Here is a 22,075-nt window from a genome sequence, read left to right as displayed (position 1 = left end):
TGAGTCCCAGATCCAAGCAATTACCTGATTTCAACATCATACTCTGCCATATCTCCTCTCTCCTTGTTCAACTTTTCTTAAGTAACTCTAACCTCTGAGGTTACTTAAAATTTGATGGTCTGTCCAGTGTGGTGGTTCATGCCTCTAATCCCAGTGACTTAGGAAACTAAGGCAGGAGGATTACATATTTGAGGCCAACCTCAGCAATGTAGCAAAACCCTGTCTCAAAGTAAAAAATAAAAAGAACTAGGATATAGCTCAATGGCAAGATGACCCTGGGTTCATTGCACAATTCTATTAGAATATTAAAATTTTAATAATCTTATATTAGGCCTATCACCTACAAGTATGTTGAATACCAAGTAATTGTCATTACTACTATGAGAATTTTCTTATATCCACTGTTGCTTAGAAAGTACCAAACATCACTCTTCTCATGTGAAAAAGAAACTTAAAGTGAGTCAGGTATGGTGGTGCATACCTACAATCCCAGTGATTCAGGAGACTGAAGCAGAAGGATCATAAGTTTTAGGTCATCCTCAGTAACTTAGTGAGACCCTCAGCAACTTAGCAATATCCTGTCTCTGGGCTGTGGATGTAGCTCACTGGTACCATGCCCCTGATTTCAATCCCCAGTTCAGAAAAGAAAGAAGAGCGTCTCAGTCCTTGAATATAGGTACTGAAGCAATTAACTAGCTAATCTAGCTTGCCTACCTCAATTACAGTACATCTGCTGTTCCAAACTAATTTTTTAATTGATTTTTTAAAATAAATGACAGCAGAATGCATTACAATTCATATTACACATATAGAGCACAAATTTTCATACCTCTGGTTGTATATAAAGTATGTTCACACCAATTTGTGTCTTCATACATGTATTTTGGATAATGATGTCCATCACATTCCACCATCATTGCTAACCCCCTGCCCATCCCCTGCCCTATCTAGAGTTTGTCTATTCCTCCCTGCTCCCCTTTTCTACCCCACCCAGAGTTCTTTAAATTGCATTATACTTAAACCTAAATTTTCCAGAAAATGAGAACTGTCTCCAAAAGGGATCTTTTACACTGACTATATTTACTGTATCTAAATTCTAAGAATATTTTCTGTATATGAAAATATTTTCAAAGTCACAAGAGTAGAGAATATCTAGAATATATACCATCTTCTTGCCTAAAAGGTAAGAGTTATAAGTTAATATTCTCATTATTTTCTAAACAATATGACCTTATATCAGAGAAAGTGACCTATATCAGAGAAAACATTTGGCATTTGTTTTTATGGGATTGGCTAACTTCACTTGGGAATCCTCTTCAACTCCATCCGTTTACCTGCAAATGCCATGATTTTATTCTCTTTTATTGCTGAATAATATTCCATTGTGTATATATGCCACATTTTTCTTTATCTATTCATCTATTGAAGGGCATCTAGGTTAGTTGCACAGTTTAGCTATTGTGAATTGTGCTGCTATAAGCATTGATGTGGCTGTGTCCCTATAGTATGCTGTTTTTAAGTCCTTTGGGTATAGACCAAGGAAGAGGAATAGCTGGGTTAACTGGTGGTTCCATTTCAAGTTTTCCAAGGAATCTTCATACTGCTTTCCATATTGGCTACAACAATTTGCAATCCCACCAGCAAAGTATGAGTGTACCTTTTTCCCCACATCCTCACCAACACTTATTGTTGTTTGTCTTCATAATAGCTGCCATTCTGACAGGAGTGAGATGAGATCTTAGAGTAGCATTTGATTTGCATTTCTCTGATTGTTAGCAATGATGAACATTTTTTCATATATTTGTTGATTGATTGTATATCCTCTTCTGAGAAGTGTCTGTTCATGTCCTTGGCCCATTTATTGACTGGGTTATTTGTTTTCTTGGTGCTTAGCTTTTTGAGTTCTTTATATACCCTAGAGATTGTGCTGTATCTGATGTGTGAGGGGTGAAGATTTGCTTCCAAGATGTAATCTCTCTACTCACTTCACAGATTATTTCTTCTGCTGAGAAGAAACTTTTTAGTTTGAGCCCATCCCATATATTGATTCTTGCTTTTAATTTTTGTACTATAGGAGTCTTATTAAGGAATTTGGGGCTAATCCACAGGATGAAGATTAGGGCCTACTTTTTCTTCCATTTAATGCAGAGTCTCTGGTTTAATTCCTAGGTCTTTGATCCACTTTGAGTTGAGTTTTGTGCATGGTAAGAGATAGGGGTTTAATTTCATTTTGTTGCATATGTATTTCCAGTTTTCCCAGCACCATTTGTTGAAGATGTTATCTTTTCTCCGATGCATGTTTTTGACACCTTTGTCTAATATAAGATAACTGTAATTATGTGGGTTAGTCTCTGTGTCCTCTATTCTGTACCATTAGTTTACCAGTCTGTTTGGTGCCAATACCTTGCTGTTTTTGTTACTCTTGCTCTGTAGTATAGTTTAAGATCTGGTATAGTGATGCTGCCTGCTTCACTCTTCCTGCTAAGGATTGCTTTAGCTGTTCTGGGTCTCTTATTTTTTCCAGATGAATTTCATGATTGCTTTTTTTATTTCTATGAGGAATGTCATTGGGATTTTTTAATGAGAATTGCATTAAATCTGTATAGTGCTTTTGGAAGTATGGTCATTTTCATAATATTAATTCTGCCTATCCAAAAGCAAGGTGGGTCTTTCCATCTTATAAGATCTTCTTTGATTTCTTTCTGTAGGGTTCTGTAGTTTTCATTGTATGTATCTTTTCCCTCTTTTGTTAAGTCGATTCCCAAGTACTTTATTTGTTTTGAGGCTATTGTAATGGGTTAGTTTTCCTTGTTTCCCTTTCAGATGATTTGTCACTGACATACAGAAATGCCTTTGATTTATGTGTGTTGATTTTATATCCTGCTACTTTGCTGAATTTATTTATTAGTTCTAGAAGTTTTCTGGTAGAGCTTTTTGGGTCTTTCTAGGTATAGAATCATATGGTCAGCAAATAGTGCTAATTTAATTTCTTCTTTTCCTATACATATTCCTTTAATTTCTTTTGTCTAATTGCTCTGGCCAGTGTTTCAAGAACTATGTTAAATAGAAGTGGTGTAAGAGGGCATCCCTGTCTTGTTCCAGTTTTTAGAGGGAATGCCTTCAATTTTTCTCCATTTAGAATGATGTTGGCCAGGGGCTTAGTGTAGATAGCCTTTACGATGTTGAGATACGTTCTTCTTATTCCTAGTTTATCCAGAGTTTTGAACATGAAGGGGTGCTATATTTTGTCAAATGCTTTTTCTGCATCTGTTGAGATTATCATATGATTCTTATCTTTGAGTCTACTGATGTGATGAATTATATTTATTGATTTCCATATGTTGAACCATCTTGCATCCCTGGGGTGAATCCCACTTGATCGTGGTGCATGATCTTTTTGATATGTTTTTGTATTCGATTTGCCAGAATTTTTTGAGAATTTTTGCATCTATGTTTATTAGAGATATTGATCTGAAGTTTTCTGTCTTTGTCTGGTTTTGGAATCAGGGTGATATTGGCCACATAGAATGAGTTTGGAAGAGCTCCCTCTTTTTCTATTTCCTGAAATAAATTGAAGACTATTGGTATTAGTTCTTCTTTAAAGGTCTTGTAGAACTCGGCTGTGTATCCATCTGGTCCTGGGCTTTTCTTGATTGGTAGGCTTCTGATGGTGTCTTCTATTTCATCACTTGATATCGGTCTGTATAAATTGTGTATATCATCCTGATTCAGTTTGGTCAAATCAGATGACTTAAGAAATTTGTCGATGCCTTCAATATCTTCTATTTTACTGGAGTATAGTTTTCAAAATAATTTCTAATTATCCTCTATTTCTGTAGTGTCTATTGTGATATTACCTTTTTTGTCACATATGCTGGTAATTTGAGTTTTCTCTCTCCTTTTCTTCATTAGCATAACTAAGGGTCTGTCAATTGTTTTTCAAAGAACCAACGTTTTATTTTGTCAATTTTTTTCAATTGTTTCTTTTGTTTCAATTTCATTGATTTCAGCTCTAATTTTAATTATTTCCTGCTTTCTAATGTTTTTGGTGTTGATTTGTTTTTCTTTTTCTAGGGCTTTGAGATATAATGTTAGGTCATTTATTTGTTGACTTTTTCTTTTAAGGAATGAACTCCATGCAATGAACTTTCCTCTTAGTACTGCTTTCAAGTGTCCCAGAGATTTTGATATGTTGTGTCTATGTCTCATTGACCTCTAAGAATTTTTTAATCTCCTCCTTGATGTCTTCTGCAACTCATGCTCATACAGTAGCATATTGTTTAATCTCCAGGTATTGGAGAAATTTTTATTTTTTATTTTGTCATTGATTTCTAATTTCAATCCAATATTTGTTTATTTTTGTTACTTAACTTCACTTGATTTTCTTCTTTGATTAGCTTTTTCTGTAGGGTACTACCTCCCTCAGCTGATTTTCATTGTTTTTCGTTTCCTCTTCACGGAATATTTTTCCAAGGATGTTTTGTAGTGCCGATTTTTAGGTATAAATTCTTTTAACTTTTGTTTATCAGGGAAGGTTTTTATTTCATCATCAAATCTAAAGCTTAATTTTCCTTGATAAAAGATTCTTAGTTGGCATCCATTTTCTTTCAGAGCTTGATATATGTCATTTTAGAATCTTCTAGCTTTCAGGGTCTGTATTGAAAAATCTGCAGTTATCTTAATGGGTTTTCCTCTATATGTAATCTGATTCCTTTCTCTCATGGCTTTTAAAATTATCTCCTTATTTTGTATGTTGGGCATTTTTATTATAGTGTGCCTTGGTGTGGATATGTTGTGATTTTGTACATTCAGTGTCCTGTAGGCATTTAGAATTTGGATTTCCAGTTCATGATTCATGTTTGGAAAGTTTTCTGATATTATTTCATTGAATAAATTGTTTATTCCTTTGGTTTGGACCTCTGCCCTCCTCTATCCCAGTAACTCTTAAATTTGGCCTTTTTATGCTGTCCCATATTTCTTGAATTATCACTGTGTGGTCTATGTTCTTTTCAAGATTATATATTTTGTCTTCATTGTCTGATGTCTTGTCTTCCAAATGGTCTACTCTTGGTGATGCTTTCATTTGAGCTTTTGATTTATTTTTCATTTCAAGGATTTCTGGTGTGTGTGTGTGTGTGTGTGTGTGTGTGTGTGTGTGTGTTTAGAACCTCTATCTCCCTGTTGAGGTGATATTTTGCTTCCTGTATTTGTTTATGTAGCTCCTTGTTGAAATGATCTTTCACTGCCTGTATTTGCTCTCTTATATCTTCCTTGAGTTCACAGAACATTTTAATCATGTATATCCTGAACTCCTTTTCTATCATTCTGCTGTAGCTGCCAAGGAATTCTAATAAGGTGGTGTCTTGATTTGTTTGAGGCACTTTCTTCCCTTGTCTTTTCACTTTGCTTGTATGTCTTCCCTTCTAGCTCTGTGGGTCCTGGGTGTTATTGTTTTTACCCTACATGTTTGTAGTGCTCTTGTAGGGTTCTAACACCTCTCCTTCGTGTGGAAGGACAATGTTAACAGAACCTAATATCAACAATATACCATCTATGAACATTTTGTTGCTATTAAGATGTTTAGAGTTTGGTCTCAGTGTACAGAAATGTTGGATTTGATCATTATCTATAATAAGTAGTTTTGTAAAAGGGTTTACAGTTTGTGATGGTGGACAATGACCTGGGGGTGGGGCATAGGACGATAAGCTGAGGAGACAGGATGTGAGGATATAGAATTAATATATCTTAGGAAGGGTGAAAGAGAAATCTAATGAAGAGGGTTAGTTTCAAGAGAATAGACAAAGTAATTTAAGGTAGACAAGTACAAGGTAAGGCAGTAGAGTACATAAAACAAATACACATATGTATTTAGGAAAAAAGGATGTTAAAATCGTAAAAATTGGAGAGAAAAAGAAAAAGGAAAGAAGAAAAAAGGAAAAGGGGCATATACAACACCTTTATATTATATTATTCAGATGCTCCAGATCTCAAAATACTATTTCATGAAAAGTTCTTGTTTTTACATATGTTGGGAATGTGAGAGTGGGAGGATAGAGAGGTATAAGAAAAAAGTGGAAAAAAATGCTAGAAGGAAGAAACCAGGATTGTTGGTAGTTTTAGAGATCCCTATTGTCCCTGCTTCTCTTCTCATCCAATATGTGGGTTGTCTGTTGTAAGCTGGTGTCTCTGCCCTCAGTATGGTGGAGGTAACCGGGGGTGGGATGGCTGGTCCTAGTGCAGGGTGCCTGGAAGCAGTGAATGGCACTTGCCAGTCCCTGCAGGGAGACTGCACCTCAAAGGTCTCTTTTTGGGACCACTCATATGACTTGAGCACCTGGTACTATCTCCCCATTTTTCTTGGAGATTTCCCAGTTCCTGGTCTCTCTGTTAGGCTCCAAACTTTAGCCCCATCTTCCTCTCCTATAGCAGTTCCCAATTGCAGGAACTCCCACACCGTGGCTCCCGTGAGCAGAGTCCTGGTCATACTACGGACAACTGAGAGTTGTTTTGTGTTGGGCAACTACTATTGGGTTTCCACCACTAGGAAGAAGGGGAAGTTGGAAACCTGGTACCTGGCCAGCTGGTGTTTGGGTGGGGTTGGGGCAGCTGGGTGGTGGCGTTGTGCTGGGGGTAGGTAGCAGCTGAGTGTCCTGCGGGGGAGCAGAGTGAAGTCTGGGAATTCTGCAGATGTGCTGATAGGTGATTTTGCTAAGGCACTCTCAAGCTCTGCATTGGCTAGAACTTTGAGGGGTTGGGTATTGGGAGCCAGGAGTCCTGTGTGGGGTCACAGTGCTGGTGATTTCTGAGTGAAAGCAGCTGCATAAGGTTCCTCTAACACTCTGAGATGCAGTATTCTGCTTAGTGAGATTGGAATTAAGTAGTAGATCTGGATTATGAAGTAACCCAGAATGCTGCCTCCCTCTGGCTTGCCATCTTCCTTCTCTCGCAAACTCATTTTTTATGATATAAAACAGACATATTTCTATACCAAGATCTAATTGGGAACATCCTTATTTAACTTCCAAGCCCTCTCAAATTCATTCTTCCAGTATTAATTGCATCTACATTGTCCTCTGCATGTAAGAGAAGAGTAAAAGCTATTCCAGAAGCAACAGCATAGGACCCATGCAGTCTTTTTCCTATGAGGCCATCCTGTTCCTCACTGTGATGTAATTAAAAAAAAAAAAAAAAGTACAACTAAGATGGCATTCATTTTCAAAATGGTACCACTCTGAAAGGGGTGCTCCTCTTCAACCCACAAGTCTTAATTAATCCTTTGATTTAAGAGCTGTAAACAACTTGAAAAATCGGTGAAGAGATCCTGGCCAAGTATGCACCATATTCTCCATAAATAGGCTAATGGAGACACTTTTGCTTCTGCTGCAGAGCCACTGAGACATTGAGTCTTTAGCCAAGAAGTCAGAGATCTTTCAAAAGTATATTAAAGGATTACAGGCAGGGATACCTGCTGAGATCAAAATAAAAAATCAAAGTAAGAAAAATCCAACCTTTGTAAGAGTGTCAAGATCTCACAAAAGTGCTGCCTTTTATAAGTAATCAACTGGAGATTTAAGTTTTGAAGAAACAAAATTAAAAGTTCTATTTAAAATGATAATATAAAATTTTTTAGACAGCTCTATAAATTTTCAACTGGGTAATAATATAAAAGCTTAAAAATTTAAAGCTTAGAACTATTTGAAAGTACAAAAAAAGAAATAAACCCAAGATAGTCTTATAAATTGAACTTATAAATTGAATCTTTGCAAAACATATTCTTTAAACATACTTTATGTTAATATCTCAATAAATTGTTCTCATGCAGACTTCTGCCTTTGGAAATCAACAATCTTTACCCAGAATTTGACTTTTTTGACAGCGTGATTCTTGTACTTTTTAAAATTATTTCCTTCAGAAAATTACACGGATGATTTTGAAGATGCAGAGGATATAGGTCTACCTTTGATTTCTAAAGATGAAGAGACTCATTCCAAGGAAAATCTCAAATCAGAAAAAATAAATGTACCCAAACAGGTATACATTGATTATATATTTGACAGTTTTGCTACTTTTATCAATTTGGATGACTATTGCCATATAGGGGGTTCTTCATAGTCTTGTTCAATATTGTAAACTTATTTGTCTTTTGAGACTCAAACATTTTCTTAACTCAGAATATCAATTTAATGTAAAATCTAAAGAACAAAATCAAAGTATCAGTGAATTTGAGTTGTTTTTTGCCAGATTATTTCCTTAAATCAAGCTTTAGAAATTCAAACATTTAAAATGTAAAACTTATTTTTAAACTTGTATCTGAAATTACACTTCTCTTTGGTAGGTCTTGTCCTTGTGAAGTATAACAAATACCATTTCTCAGTATTTATGTTATTGGTAACATTAGTATCTGAAACTTTACTTTGTTAAGGAAGTATATTATTTCATTCACATTCAGCAGTGCCATACCCTAATCCTCTCATTTCTCAGTTCTTCAAGATTTATTCAGGGCTATTGCCAACTGAATAGAATTTATCTTTGAAAAGTTAGTGAGCTAACTAGTAGGGTAATTGCTAATTGTTATTCTTCTTATTCTGGATGCAGTCTCTTTTGGAACTGTATGTTACAGCTAGATGATTTGAACATGTACAAAACCATAGACTCTCTTGAAGAGAAAAAAAATTGGGGGTATTCATAAATACTCCTATCTTCAAGTTTACTTGATAATTTATCCTTGAGTAACTTATGTCACTCACTCTGAGGGGAAAAAATAAGCTTAGAAATAACACAAAGATTGATATGGCCTTGATCAATTTAATGGATTTTTATTTGAAATATGGCCATTATAATATTTTATAAAAAATTAATAAGTCAGTAGAAGGCGCAGTAGTACCATGTATCAAGAAAATCTACCTACATAAAAATGTGTCAACCTAAGTCTGGAGGGCTTATAGAGAGCTGTCTGCGTACCAGTCAAAACAGGAAGAAATTAAAGCACTGCTGTAATGAGAGGACCATACCCACTGCCTAATCCGGTGGGCAATAAGATGATACTAATTAGAAAGCATGCTCTAAGGAACTTGTAATATTGAAGATCTTCATCTGCCTTTCCATTTGGTGGCCTGGCTTTATAAAAAGTTTTGTCTTTTATAACGGATGAAACACGGAGTGTATGTTATATTTGATTATAATTTTGAATGATAAGGGAAAAATGGCAATGTTATAATTGCAGGCTGTTGTTTGAAGTAACTCTATTATCTTTTTTTTTTAATTCTTTTTTATTGGTTGTTCACAACATTACAAAGCTCTTGACATATCATATTTCATACATTAGATTAAGTGGGTTATGAACCCCCAATTTTACCCCAAATGCAGATTGCAGAATCACGTCGGTTACACATCCACAATTTTACAATAATGCCCTATTAGTAATTGTTGTATTCTGCTACCTTTCCTATCCCCTACTATCCCCCCTCCCCTCCCCTCCCTTCTTCTCTCTCTACCCCATCTACTGTAATTCATTTCTCTCCTTGTTTATTTTCCCATTCCCCTCACAACCTCTTATATGTAATTTTGTATAGCAATGAGGGTCTCCCTTCATTTCCATGCAATTTCCCTTTTCTCTCCCTTTCCCTCCCATCTCATGTCTCTGTTTAATGTTAATCTTTTCTTCCTGCTCTTCCTCCCTGTTCTGTTCATAGTTGCTCTCATTATATCAAAGAAGACATTTGGTATTTGTTTTTTAGGGATTGGCTAGCTTCACTAAGCATAATCTGCTCTAGTGCCATCCATTTCCCTGCAAATTCCATGATTTTGTCATTTTTTATTGCTGCATAGTACTCCATTGTGTATAGATGCCACATTTTTTTTATCCATTCATCTATTGAAGGGCATCTGGGTTGGTTCCACAGTCTAGCTATTGTGAATTGTGCTGCTATGAACATCGATGTGGCAGTATCCCTGTAGCATGCTCTTTTTCTATTAATGTTCAAAAAAAAAAACAGAATTTTTGAGTAAAGTAAATGAGCACATGACACCTAGATATTTTAAGCAAGGCTTTTTAAGGACTAAATTAGTTTTAGTAATTGGCAAGGTTTGAAAGAGATTTTTAGAAGTTCTTTCAGAACTATAGTCCCTTAGGCTTGGAAAATTATCAGTGAATGAGAGTGGTGACAGGAACCTAGAAAGCAGTTTCTGATCTTCTCACAGTGGAGTAAAGCGCTGGTTTTCAAATTTGTAACTGTTTGCATTGAAGTTGTTTTATCTACTTTTGATTTCACTTACTATATAATTATTTTTATCCTTTAAATTAGGAAGAAGAGAAAACCGGTATGCTGGCTAATGGTAAATATTATGTATACTCATGTGTTTTAGTTGGCCAAAAATCAGTGTGTTCAAAATTCTATCGAAATAATTCTGAAAAATCACTCTTTTGTTTTTAAATGTCTCTAAGAAATTAAAGTTCATAACTTTTCTTAATCATGAGCATATCTTAAATCCAGTGTTACATTTAAGAATGTTTCCTTTTTGTTATTTTTCTCATGCCCTTTGCCTTCCACTTATAAATACACATCAGACCTGTATATAATCATAAATATGTATGCAGATATTAACCTACTTTTTTGTGCATATATATATATTTATACACACATACATATAAAATTATATACCACTTAGAAAGGTGTGATGGTGCCTGCCTGTAATCCCAGTGGCTCAGGAAGCTGAGACAGGAGGATCAAGAGTTCAAAGCCAGTTTCAGCAACAAGAAGACACTAAGCAACTTAGTGAGACTGTCTCTAAATAAAATACAAAATAGGGCTGGGATGTGGCTGAGCAGCTGAGTGCCCCTGAGTTCAGTCCCTGGTTATCCCCTACCCCCCACCAAATTATATACCATTTATGTATAAACATATGTTTTTATGCATTTTATTTTGTTTTATGTAAATGATTAATTTTATTGATCAAAGGAACCACACACATTTCTATGTTCCTTATATTTTTTTCTTTTATATTTTCCCAGTTGTGCTGCTTGATTCATTAGATTCTATTGAAGAGGTAAACCTTGATGAACAAGATAAAGCAATAACTAAGCCAGAGGCCCTACCAGAAAAGACTGAAAATGAAATGACAGGAACAGGTAAAAGGGAAAAGTTTTCTATTCTCTAAATATGGAATACCTTTTGACTAATTGGTTTCATTCCTAGGGAAACATGTAAAATAACCATGTTGACAAAATTTTAAATATTTTTTCTAATTAAATTTTTCTATGGTATTTAACAATTGAATCAGAACTTGCTAATGGTGACACTTAATGTTGATGGATCAAGTTGAGCATGGTTAAATAATTACTTATAAGAATGATGCTGTTGAAGCAAAGTATAGGTGAATATTAATTAATTTGCTGTGCCTTTCCAAACTATTCAGTTTAATTTGCCATGTGTAGAAGAAATGGGACTGTTGCCTTACTGTGCTTTTCCACAGTTTCCTTTCTTTAGTAAAAAACTAGGTTACATCCCAAAATCCTAGGGTATAACTAACTAATCTTTCTTAAAGCTTTGGTCTCAAAAGATCTTTGAGACAATGCTTTCTCAAACATTTTCAAGCAGTGAAACCCTTATCTCTGGTTGAAATTTCATATAGAACTCTCTATATAGGCAAAATGCTATTTTCTCTCTCAATATAAGAATATAAGGATACATTGGTAACATTTACCTATGAAATTAGTGAAAACAATAAAATGGTCTTTTGAAAATTTTGTTATATTCTCACAATACTGTCAGTCTTCCACTGTGTGTATATGTTGTTTTTGTTGTATAGTAAAAAAATATTCTTGGTTTACCACATGAATAGTTGCAAATGGGAACTTTTTAATGGGCTTGCTTTGCAATCTTTCAGGATATTTATTAGTCAACTAAACTTATTCAGACACTTGGATAAAAGAACAGTAATCACAAACTCTAAACATCAGCTTACATTTCATTTTTATTTTTTGTTTGTTTTCTTTTTATTACTGAAGTATAGTATACCTGTAGAAAAGTTCATGTATCATAATAGTGTAACTTAATGAATTTTTAAATACTAAACACACTCATGTAATCAGCAACCAGACCAGAAAACAAAAGAAGACCCAGCCCACAATGTCCTGTCAAATCTCTTATTTCTAGTTACTATACTTCCAAAAGTCATCACTGTCTGGATTTGTTGAACCCTCTTTCATCTTCAAATATAGATATAAAAGTCAAAAAATTAGATCTTTGTATGAGACAGAATTTTTCCATCAAGGATGTCACTCGCTTGTTGACCAGCTGACTCTTTTACCATAATGAAAGTGTGTGCAGAGCCCATGCCCCTCAGCCTTGCTACTATTTATTTGAATAAATATGCCACATAGATGATAGTCGACTTGCACAGTATTCAGTAAGCAGACAGGAATTATTTTAATGAAACAATGCAAAACTACAACTTTATTCTAATCAGAAGTAATTATAAGAAGCTCATATATGTGGAGGATAGCCAGAGAAATTTTAAGATATGCATAAAAACAAGAGAAGGCAAATGTTATCAAAAATATTATGTCTTCGAAATACCACTGTTTTGGAAATTACTTGAGTAGGAAGATCAGGTTTTATTATGATTTTTAAGTACCAAAGCATAATTTTGTGTGTGATGCTAACCAAACATCTGTGGAACCCAAGATTTTCCCTGAAAAACTGTGATTATTTTTATAACAGTAGGAAAACTGCTATTGTGGGTTGTTAAGAAAAACTCGAAAATGAGAAGTATATTACTAAACACACAAATTCTAAGATGGCCTAATGTGTAAAAAGCTGTAGTTTTTAAGTTTTGTTTCTTAAATGTTCTTGACTGAAATATTTTGATTAGTCAATTACTAGAAGATAGTAGAGCATGAATTTTCTATCATTTAGACATGGATTCATAGTCCTAGCCTTGCCACTTACCAGTTGTGTGACACCAGACAATTACCCTAAGCCTGTTTCTTCTTTAAGATGAGGTCTTATAATTGTCAGTAGAGATAATGTGCAGTATATTGCTAAGATTATCACCCTCTGCTATAATAAATAACCTGAAGGATATAGTATAAGCACTTTGGGGCTGTGAAATATTAAATTTAGTGTATTTCAAAATTACAGTCCGAAGTCTTCAAATGAGCCTCTGAACTTGGTATTAAAACTGATAATTTTGATGGTTGTTGTTTACCATGTTTCTCTTAATAAGAAGTAGATGGTTTGATTAAAATATTGTCAAAGATTCTCTTATTAGTGATATCATTTGTGAAATTCTCTATACTTTTTGTATTAAGACATTATCAAATATAAAAATGAGATTTTCTTAGCATCAAGCCAGGTGTAACCTTTCCCTTACTTTCATTTGTCTCCCAGGCAAGTACCATTTTGTGCTATGGCTGCATGACTGGATAGTGTCACAGAATGATACTGTCGCTCCATGAAACTAGGCCGTTTCCTCTGAAAAACAGGATTTGACACTTCTCAATTTTCTAAATTTGAAAAATATAGGAAGGTTTTTACTTGTAATATGTATAAAATAATTACATAGTTTTCTCTTTTTAATTTAAGAGGTAGATAAGTAAGCCTTCCCCCTTCCACTTTTTTTTCCTAAAATGCCTGAAGAAAAGTTAATTTTTCATGTTCATGGAATTAATTTTAATATGACTGACAAAGGACTCAGGTTAGAAAAAGTACCTTTCCCTGCTGTTTTTGAGCTGCCCTTAATATGTCTTTATCCCCCTTCTAACTTTCAGGTCATTTATTTTTCTGCATGTTTGATCTTTTGTTGCTTGAAAGCCTGGAGGCTCCTCTGACACCTCATACCCATTAAATTGGGTGCAAACATTCATCATCAGAGTCATTTCTTTTATGAATATTTAGCAAATATTTAAGTGAACTAATATATTTGTAAAGGACAGGAAACTTTGTACTTTTCTTTTTTTTCGTAAAAATTCTTTCAGTAGTGCTACTCTGAGTGTAACTGGTGGTTTAGAGGGAAAGTTCGGTTCAGCTTAACAGGCAAGATCTTTTTCCTCATGTCCTCGTAGAAAATCTCTGCCCCTTAACTCTTATTAATTCTGTTCAAACTGTATTCCAAATAGCCCTGGTGACCTGAAGCATTGGCTAGAAAGAAATTTCACCATAAGGTATTCTTATATACTCATATGTGGCAGTCAACTGTTTCTTACATTTAGAGTTGAAAATAGCCCTTCAGAGGTGTGCACTATACAGTTTAAAGTATAAACACACACATATATAAATTTTTAAACAATTAACTATGAATATCAAGGGAAGAGAAGACTGGTCACCCTATTTCTTTCACTTTTTTCCCCTCTTCTATGACTTATTCTCTAATTTTGAAATTTCTGCTAGGAATGAATATTTTAAAATTATTAAGAAAACACTCTAATATCTGACATTATTATCGTGATTGGTTTCTTCAAATTGTTCCTTATAGAATCAATTTGTTAGCTGGTAGGAAGAGAAGGTTAATAGAAGGAAGAGTTAACAGTGACATTAATGTTTCTATTTGGGGTAACTGAGTAAATAATAATCTCATTAGCTAAAATAGGAAATACAGTAGAACAAGTTTTGGTGAGGGAGAGGGATATAATAAATTTATTTGATGTTATTTATTTGATGTTAGATGTGATGTACTTATCTGATAATCTAAAGGTCTTAAAGAATTTGATGTTTAGAAAAGAGATAAGGACAAAAGACGTAGATTGGGGAGACATGAGTATATGAGTAATAGTTAAAAATTTAAGGGACTCAAAGGAATTAGACACCCCACCTCCCAGGATAAGCAGCCCTCAGGTTTGTAGGCAGACCATGGCAAAGAAAGGAAGAAGAAACAAATCAGTAGGAAAAGGACAATGGCAGGTGTTTCACAGATTTGAAAAGTACTAAAGATGGATGGATTGGGCCATTAAGAAATTACTTTGGATTACAATAGCTTTAGCAAGTTGTTGGAATATATAGTGGATTGCACAGTGAGAAGAATAAATTGTAACTGAAAAAACTGCAGACTACAAGATGGTTTGGAACAGGAGGGGGAGAGAGAGAGAGGAGAGAGAAGAGAGAAAAAAGAAAGAGAATGGTAGCAGTAAGGGAAAGGTAGAATCCTTCAAAAGAATGTATCAGTTTAGGAAATTTTTATCCAGTTTTAAACAATGCAAAGAGGTTGCTTAAGGATAATGGGAAGAGGGCAGAAACTAGTGAGGTCAGACTTTACAGTCACCTTGTCAGGATAGGTCTCAAGTTGCTAAAATGCAGTTATTGAGCCTGCTGTGATTTTTATATTGGTAGGCTATAGTCGTGGATTATGTAGGTTTCTACTTTGCTGTGCTTTTATAATGTTGCTATTGTCCTACAGCCTTGTTCACCATTCCTAATTGGATTAAGAAAGGGTAGTAGTGTTTTATATTTCTCATGTGTTTATGATGTAATTATACCTAGGAATTTATATTTATTTCAATAGGCCTGTCTTATGGACAGAGCAATAGTGACATTGAAGCCCTACATCATGCTTATTGTCATATAGCTCATTCTTTGGAAGATGCAGAAGAACAAAGAACTGAGAGTATCACAGTAGAAAATATCAAGAACTCAGTGAAAGATCATCCTCAAGAAAATGAAGAGTCTTCAAAAAACATCTCTACTACTGAATCTGGTAAAAGCTGATGGGTGGGTGGGTGGATGGATGGATATAAGTTTCAACCTTTTGAAACCCTCTCTAAATATTTTCCAGTGTAGTTTAATTTAAATAATAATTTGTCCAAGTGACTGTTTCTCTGTTTCTGAACTTGAAGGATTTGTTCAGATGAAATCCAGAATCATTGCTTTAACTTAAAAGAATCAAACAGAATAAAATTTCAGTTCCTCTTCTAATATGCTTTGACCAAATTAAAACTCAGTTGACATTTACTTTTAATGTACATATATATAAGATTTTTAAGATCTCAACTGAATACATACTTAGCAAGCATAAATATAAATCTGATATTGACATTAGAAATATGTATTTGATTTTGATATTTGATAAATATCAAAGGACACTTTCCTGGTACAAACAATTTATGGTGGGAAGCTGGGTTTATTGTGCAAGAGAAAATGAAAATTAAGTAATTGGCTTTCAGTTTTTGGTTTCTCCTTTAACTTTTTTCCCTCTTAGATCTGCCCACAGTAGAAGAGCTAATGAAACCTATCAGAATAGATTCTTTTGGGATCACTGGTCTTGATTTACAACCTGTCAGGTATGAGTTTTTTGGAATGTATTTCGCAGGTGGATTGATTGGTTCATTGAGTTTTTAGTTGCTTATTTGTGTACTGCTTTGTCATTGGAAACTTATGCAATCGTTTTTTTTTCCACTTACACATGAGTAATTTAGACATAATTCATTAGGAAGGAGTATCTACCTATAAGCCTCTGCATGCTCTCTTTGTATTTATTCTCATTCCGTTAATTATCAAAATTCTTCTCTAAAAAAATTTGCTACTAAGAAAGTTCCTACTATTAATTAGTACTAAAGCTCCTCACTGAAAAGTACAATCTCTTCAACTTTAAATAGAATAGGAGGAGTTTATTCACAGTTTTGGGAAAGTAAATTTTATTGTGGTTTGCTTCTTTATAAACCAGTTAGTTTTGACTTAATCATAGACTGGCCATAATCTCATAGGGTGAGTTCTCTGATCACACGGGAAAAGGACTTCATAAAAATGCTTTACTGCCAGTATAGTTTAATAGAAAAGTATGCAACCCAATGTGATTCTTCAACACAGAATAGCACTTTACAGTAATCTTTGCATTTTGTGTCGCATTTACAGTGTGACATCCCATGTCACATGATCCTCATAACATATAAGACAAGCTTCTTTATTCTCATCATTAAAATCATAAACCTGAATTAAGCCAAACCTAGTGGTGGAACTCTCATAAGAACCAGATGGTGGTCACAACAGCTCACATTTCTCATGCTTACCATGCACAGGTACACTGCAAAGTTATTTACATACATTATTTAACCCTTCAGGCAACCCCATGGGCATAGTCCATTATTATTCCTGTTTGACAGACAAGAAAACTGTTTGAAAGCTAAAATAAATAAATTACCCAAGCTCAAATGATTGTAACCAGAGAACACAGGCAATCTTTAACCATTTGTGTTGTCAGATCTTTGATCTTTATGAAATATTTCTGTGAGACTTTCATCTAGTCACCTGCTCCTTTGTGTTCAACAGACAAATCTGAGTCCTTCCTGCACTACTTCTCATCATGTAAATGTACATGGAAGTGATTTCTTGTCATTATTTCCACATTTAGCCTATTGAGAGGAAATAATACAGTGAAGTTTACACTAAAATTCTTGCTAAATATAGTATTCTTCCACTTATCTTTAGTGCTAGGAGTATTTTTAAAGGGGAGACTGCTCACTGAGCATTGTTGTTTGGAGGTGTGTTAGTGGGGTTGAGGGTAGGGCTCAGCTCCACACAGTCATTTCATGACTCATTTGCTGGGCATCACCCAGCAAGCTTATAGGAAAGGAGAATGATTTTCTTCTAATGGCCTCAACACAGAAGGGCCACAGTATGTCAGCTCATATTCTCTTGGTAAAAATGAACACATCTAACTAGCTAACCAGTCCAAGAGGGTTGAGAAATGTGGTTTGCTTATGTGCCTAGAAAGAAAAGCAGATTAGTTTTGTTATTATCTCTGTCAGAATATACCCTTCTAATAATGAAATTTCCATTTCACTCTTCTTCACACAGACACACTCATCTTCTCCCTAAAGCAGATAGCCCAAAGTACCACTCAGGACTGCCTCCATTTGAAGGACCAGGATTTCCTGATGAAGCGCAGTCCTCTCCATCAGGTTTGGGTGTGGCTCCACCTTGCCCACCAATGGATGAAGTAAAAAGGCAAGTTATATGCTTCCTTTTAGTATATAATGATGAAACTACAACAAATACTCCTATTCAGAAAAGGAAAGTATGAGGAAAACACAGCAACCAATATTGCAACTTCAATCTAATGTATGAAATATGATATGTCAAGAGCTTTGTAATGTTGTGAACAACCAATAAAAAAAAAAAAAAGAAAGTTTGTTCGTACTTCAAAAAAAACAAAACAAAACAAAAATATTGCAACTTTGGAAACACTGGAATGACTTTGTAAAGACCCCCCACTTTGGGGATAGAGATTTTCCTTGATTAGTTATTCTAGTCTGCAGGATAGCCCCTGGCTCCCATCTTGGAGCATTCAGCTTGTATGTTATTACCATTGGCCCCAACCAAAGTAGGTTTTGTGAGGACCTGGGGGCTACACTGCTTTCTCAATCCATTTCCTGCCTATAGGTAGTTTTAGTGCTCCCAGTGGCTGACATTTTGCATTTTTGTTTTGTTTCAAATAGGATTGTGTGATTTCAGAAAGTTTTTAGTAACCTTCTGATCTGTTTGATTCCAGTTAGATCCATATGCCAGTAATTGTACTTAAAGTTCTTTGCTAGACAAAGGTTTTAAATCTGCTTTACATCTAGGGTTCCTTGAAACTCTTTTTTTGTTTGTTTGGTTTTGCTCTCAATTTATTTGCAGCTCTTTGATATTTTGGGAAATAGAACCTTAAATGTGAAATGGATATCTTCATTGCCAAGGGACTGATGAATTCTTTTTGACTGAGATGTTTCATAAAACCTCATTTCTCATACCATTTATCAACGCTGAATCTTATTCTATGGGTCCAGACATAGAGAGTGAATCCAGTGGGCCCCGAGTTTCTAGACTCTTGTCTATTCCCTTATATTGTTCCTTATAAACCAGACCAGTCTATCTGGAACTCATCTTTTTTTTTTATATATCTTATTAAGTGAAAGCAGCCAGTAGTAGACGGGAGTAAAATCTGTTCTGTCCAGCCATTTATCTTAGTACTCCAGGTTTAGTAGGTAAAGAAGCTCTTCTTTATAAGCTGTTGTAGGTGACAGTTTAGCACATGTTTTGTACTGTAAAACAGATCTTCAGACTCTGCTATCAGTTTCCTCCCACCCACAACCTGACCACTAAGCCACTGCATTGATCTCTTATCATCCTAGCATTTACATTTCCAAAGGCAAGAACTAGTGAACAGTCATCTAGATGAAAAGTAGCAAGGAAGTATTATTTATTTAATACCCAACAAGAACGGAAAACAATCTTGATTAGGTTCTGCTGCTGTGAAGAAGGAAAGCACTATTACATATTCTGATGATTTCCAACTATTTAAGTTTAGCAGTTACTAGGAAGCCAGTCCATATATGGGAAATTAGGAGCCTCTTATACTTTTCTTGAATCTTATTTCATTAATTATAAAATTAAATGACTTAATTGACTGTTATTTTCAAATTATTTAATCATAATCAATTCTCATTTTTTGAAGTCCCCATAGTTTTCTGGTATTTAACCAAATTTAGTACATTTCCTTAAGGTGTATTTTCCAGATTTTTAATAGCTAATTATTTGAATTGTTTCATTTAAGTAGTTTAAACTACAGAAATGGTTTTAAAATCTAGTGATTTTTCTGTTCTGCTTTAAAAATTTCCATATGATTACATTTTATGCTTCTTAGTGTTTATACTCTGTCTCCTTGGCATAAATTATACTTACCTCTGTAGTTTATTCCAGAAATGTGTAAATGTTTTTTCTGCTTCAAATGCATGCTGACTTAATAAAAAGTTATGAACAAAAAGTTCATTTTTAAATTTATATTGTTTTTCTTAAGCAAAAACACAATCTTAGTCTTGTTTGATGTGGCCCTTCTTTAAAGTAGGTCTCAGTCACTTATATATTATACTGCATAGTACTCCATTCTGCTGCATGAAAATGATCTGAAATTAAAAACAGTTATGTGATACTATGTGAGTATCCTGTGTTAACCAGAATTGTAAATAATGTATTTAACATTTGTAACTTAATTTGGATAGTCAGCAACTTATAGTGTGTATATCTCTGTGTATATAACTAATATTTGAGGAATTGTGTTACATAGTTTATTCTCTGTATCCTGTTTTTGTTTATAGTTCTAAGAAAGTGACTGATAGTAAAGAAGCTGAATATGTTAGCTCTTTACCCCTTAAAATGAATGCAAATATTATGTCTCAAGACCCAAGACACATGAACCAATATTTTGACAAAAATGAGAATGTGATTTTACAAAAGACAACAAATGAAAGTATGAAAAATAGCTGTCCAGTGGTAACTTCTATGGAAGAACACATTGATAAAATGTACCTTGATATTTTGAAGAAAAAAATATCTGTTGATACTTCATTATTACCTCGGGATGACAAAACAAACAAAGTAAGTGTTTATAATCTAAATTGATTTGTTGTATTGAAAAATGAAGTTATGTGCTGGGGTTGTGGCTCAGCGGAAGAGCACTTGCCTAGCACATGCAAAGCCCTGGGTTCGATCCTCAGCACCACATAAAAACAAATAAACATATTGTGTACAACTAAAAAATAACTTCATTTTTCTTTTTTAAAAAAATTATGTAAAGCATATAAATACTAAAAATAAGTATAAGCTAGTGGGGTTGATTACATACGAACCCCCACAGGAGATTCTCAGTGAGGGTGATATTTATTACCACCACCTGCCATTTCCCCAATTCAAAAATACCGTTATAATTATAATATTAGCTTTCTTAGCCATTCTTTATACTTTTGTGTCTTTTTAGTACATGTAGTCCAGAATTTGAATAGTTTAAGAAAATAAAGTTTATTCATCAGTATAGTGCTCATTGTTCAGTCTTTTCCATACTTTGCACTTAAATAAGTTGGCATTTTATAGGAGTTCATTTATCTCTTTTTTTATCTTTTCTGCTTTATAATTTCCGTGGTCCAGAACGTGTATTCTATAATTTTGAATTGTGTATTATAAATCATCTCCAATTCTTTTTGGAATAAGGGAGGGTACTAATACAATTTTTAAAGCATCTAAGAAAGTCTAGAGAAAAGAAAGTTTTCAAATGTCATCTCAAAATATGTTCTGTGTTCATCTTGGTAATCATGTCTTGCTTTCAGGCAAGCTAATCTGTTTTATTTATTTGCATTACTTCATTTTAATACTAACTTTGAACATATGATTTAAATGCTTAAATTTTGATGAATTTGGGGCTGGGGATGTGGCTCAAGCGGTAGCGCGCTCGCCTGGCATGCGTGCGGCCCGGGTTCGATCCTCAGCACCACATACCAACAAAGATGTTGTGTCCGCCGAGAACTAAAAAATAAATATTAAAAATTCTCTCTCTCTCTCTCTCTCTCTCTCTCTCTCTCTCTCTCTCTCTCTCTCTTCTCTCCTCTCTCTCTTTAAAAAAAATTTTTTTTGATGAATTTTAGAGAACTTTACTAATTTGTTTTTGCAAACTATATTATTTGATAATTACTATTTTGCCATCTGTTAAATGTTCATTAACAACAGTAGTTAAAGTTCATTTAGACACTAAAGAGTTTGTGTTCATTGTATACAGACTTTTAGATCTCAATTCAGTTCTGGAGAAGGAACTGTAACTGGTAAACAAGTGCCATACAAGAAGGCCAGAAGTGCACCTCCTTTGCTTAAAAGAAAACCCCAGAGTGGATTATATGCATCCGTTAGGAGCTCAGGCTATGGCAAACCCAGTTCACCACTCAAGATGTTTTCTACCTTTGAAAAGAAAACTTCAAAGGACATTGGGAGAGGCAAGAACTTGAGATCCATTTCTACCTCAAATCAAGCTAGGAAAAAAGGTAATAGTGTATTCTTTTCAAAAAAGAATTCTGTGCCTATGGTATATTATTTTACTTGTTTCTTAGGGGAGAAATACTCTTATTAAAGATATACATTGATTTTCCTGGAAGATGTGATGTACAGGGCTTTACCCAGGTTAGTGGCAGTGACGGTGATGGATGGATAAGGATATACTTAGAAGGCAGAGCCAGTAATCTGAAGAACTACTTTTGGGTTGCTAAAGTTTTGGGCCCAAGCAACTGGTATAATGGAGTTACTGTCCTCTGGAATGGGGAAAGCTATAGTAAAGTAAAGTAAAT

The 22,075-nt window shown here is 34.5% G+C and overlaps 1 protein-coding gene across 1 annotated transcript in view; it reads left to right on the top strand.

Annotated features, from left to right (window-relative positions):
• The window catches only part of CEP162 (centrosomal protein 162), an 88,989-nt gene that overhangs the window by 18,097 nt on the left and 48,817 nt on the right, over positions 1-22,075 (top strand). The window contains exons 7-13 of the mRNA XM_081294646.1: positions 7,913-8,031; positions 10,305-10,335; positions 11,012-11,128; positions 15,499-15,690; positions 16,192-16,273; positions 20,066-20,345; positions 21,517-21,775. Of these exons, the coding sequence (XP_081150772.1) occupies positions 7,913-8,031; positions 10,305-10,335; positions 11,012-11,128; positions 15,499-15,690; positions 16,192-16,273; positions 20,066-20,345; positions 21,517-21,775 (1,080 nt within the window). The remainder of the gene's footprint in view (positions 1-7,912; positions 8,032-10,304; positions 10,336-11,011; positions 11,129-15,498; positions 15,691-16,191; positions 16,274-20,065; positions 20,346-21,516; positions 21,776-22,075) is intronic.

This window comes from Spermophilus citellus, assembly GCF_964194105.1.
Source record: "Spermophilus citellus genome assembly, chromosome: 5".
Classification (NCBI taxonomy): domain Eukaryota; kingdom Metazoa; phylum Chordata; class Mammalia; order Rodentia; family Sciuridae; genus Spermophilus; species Spermophilus citellus.
The sequence above is the reverse complement of the archived record's forward strand: the minus strand, read 5'-3'. Positions and strand labels throughout refer to the sequence as shown.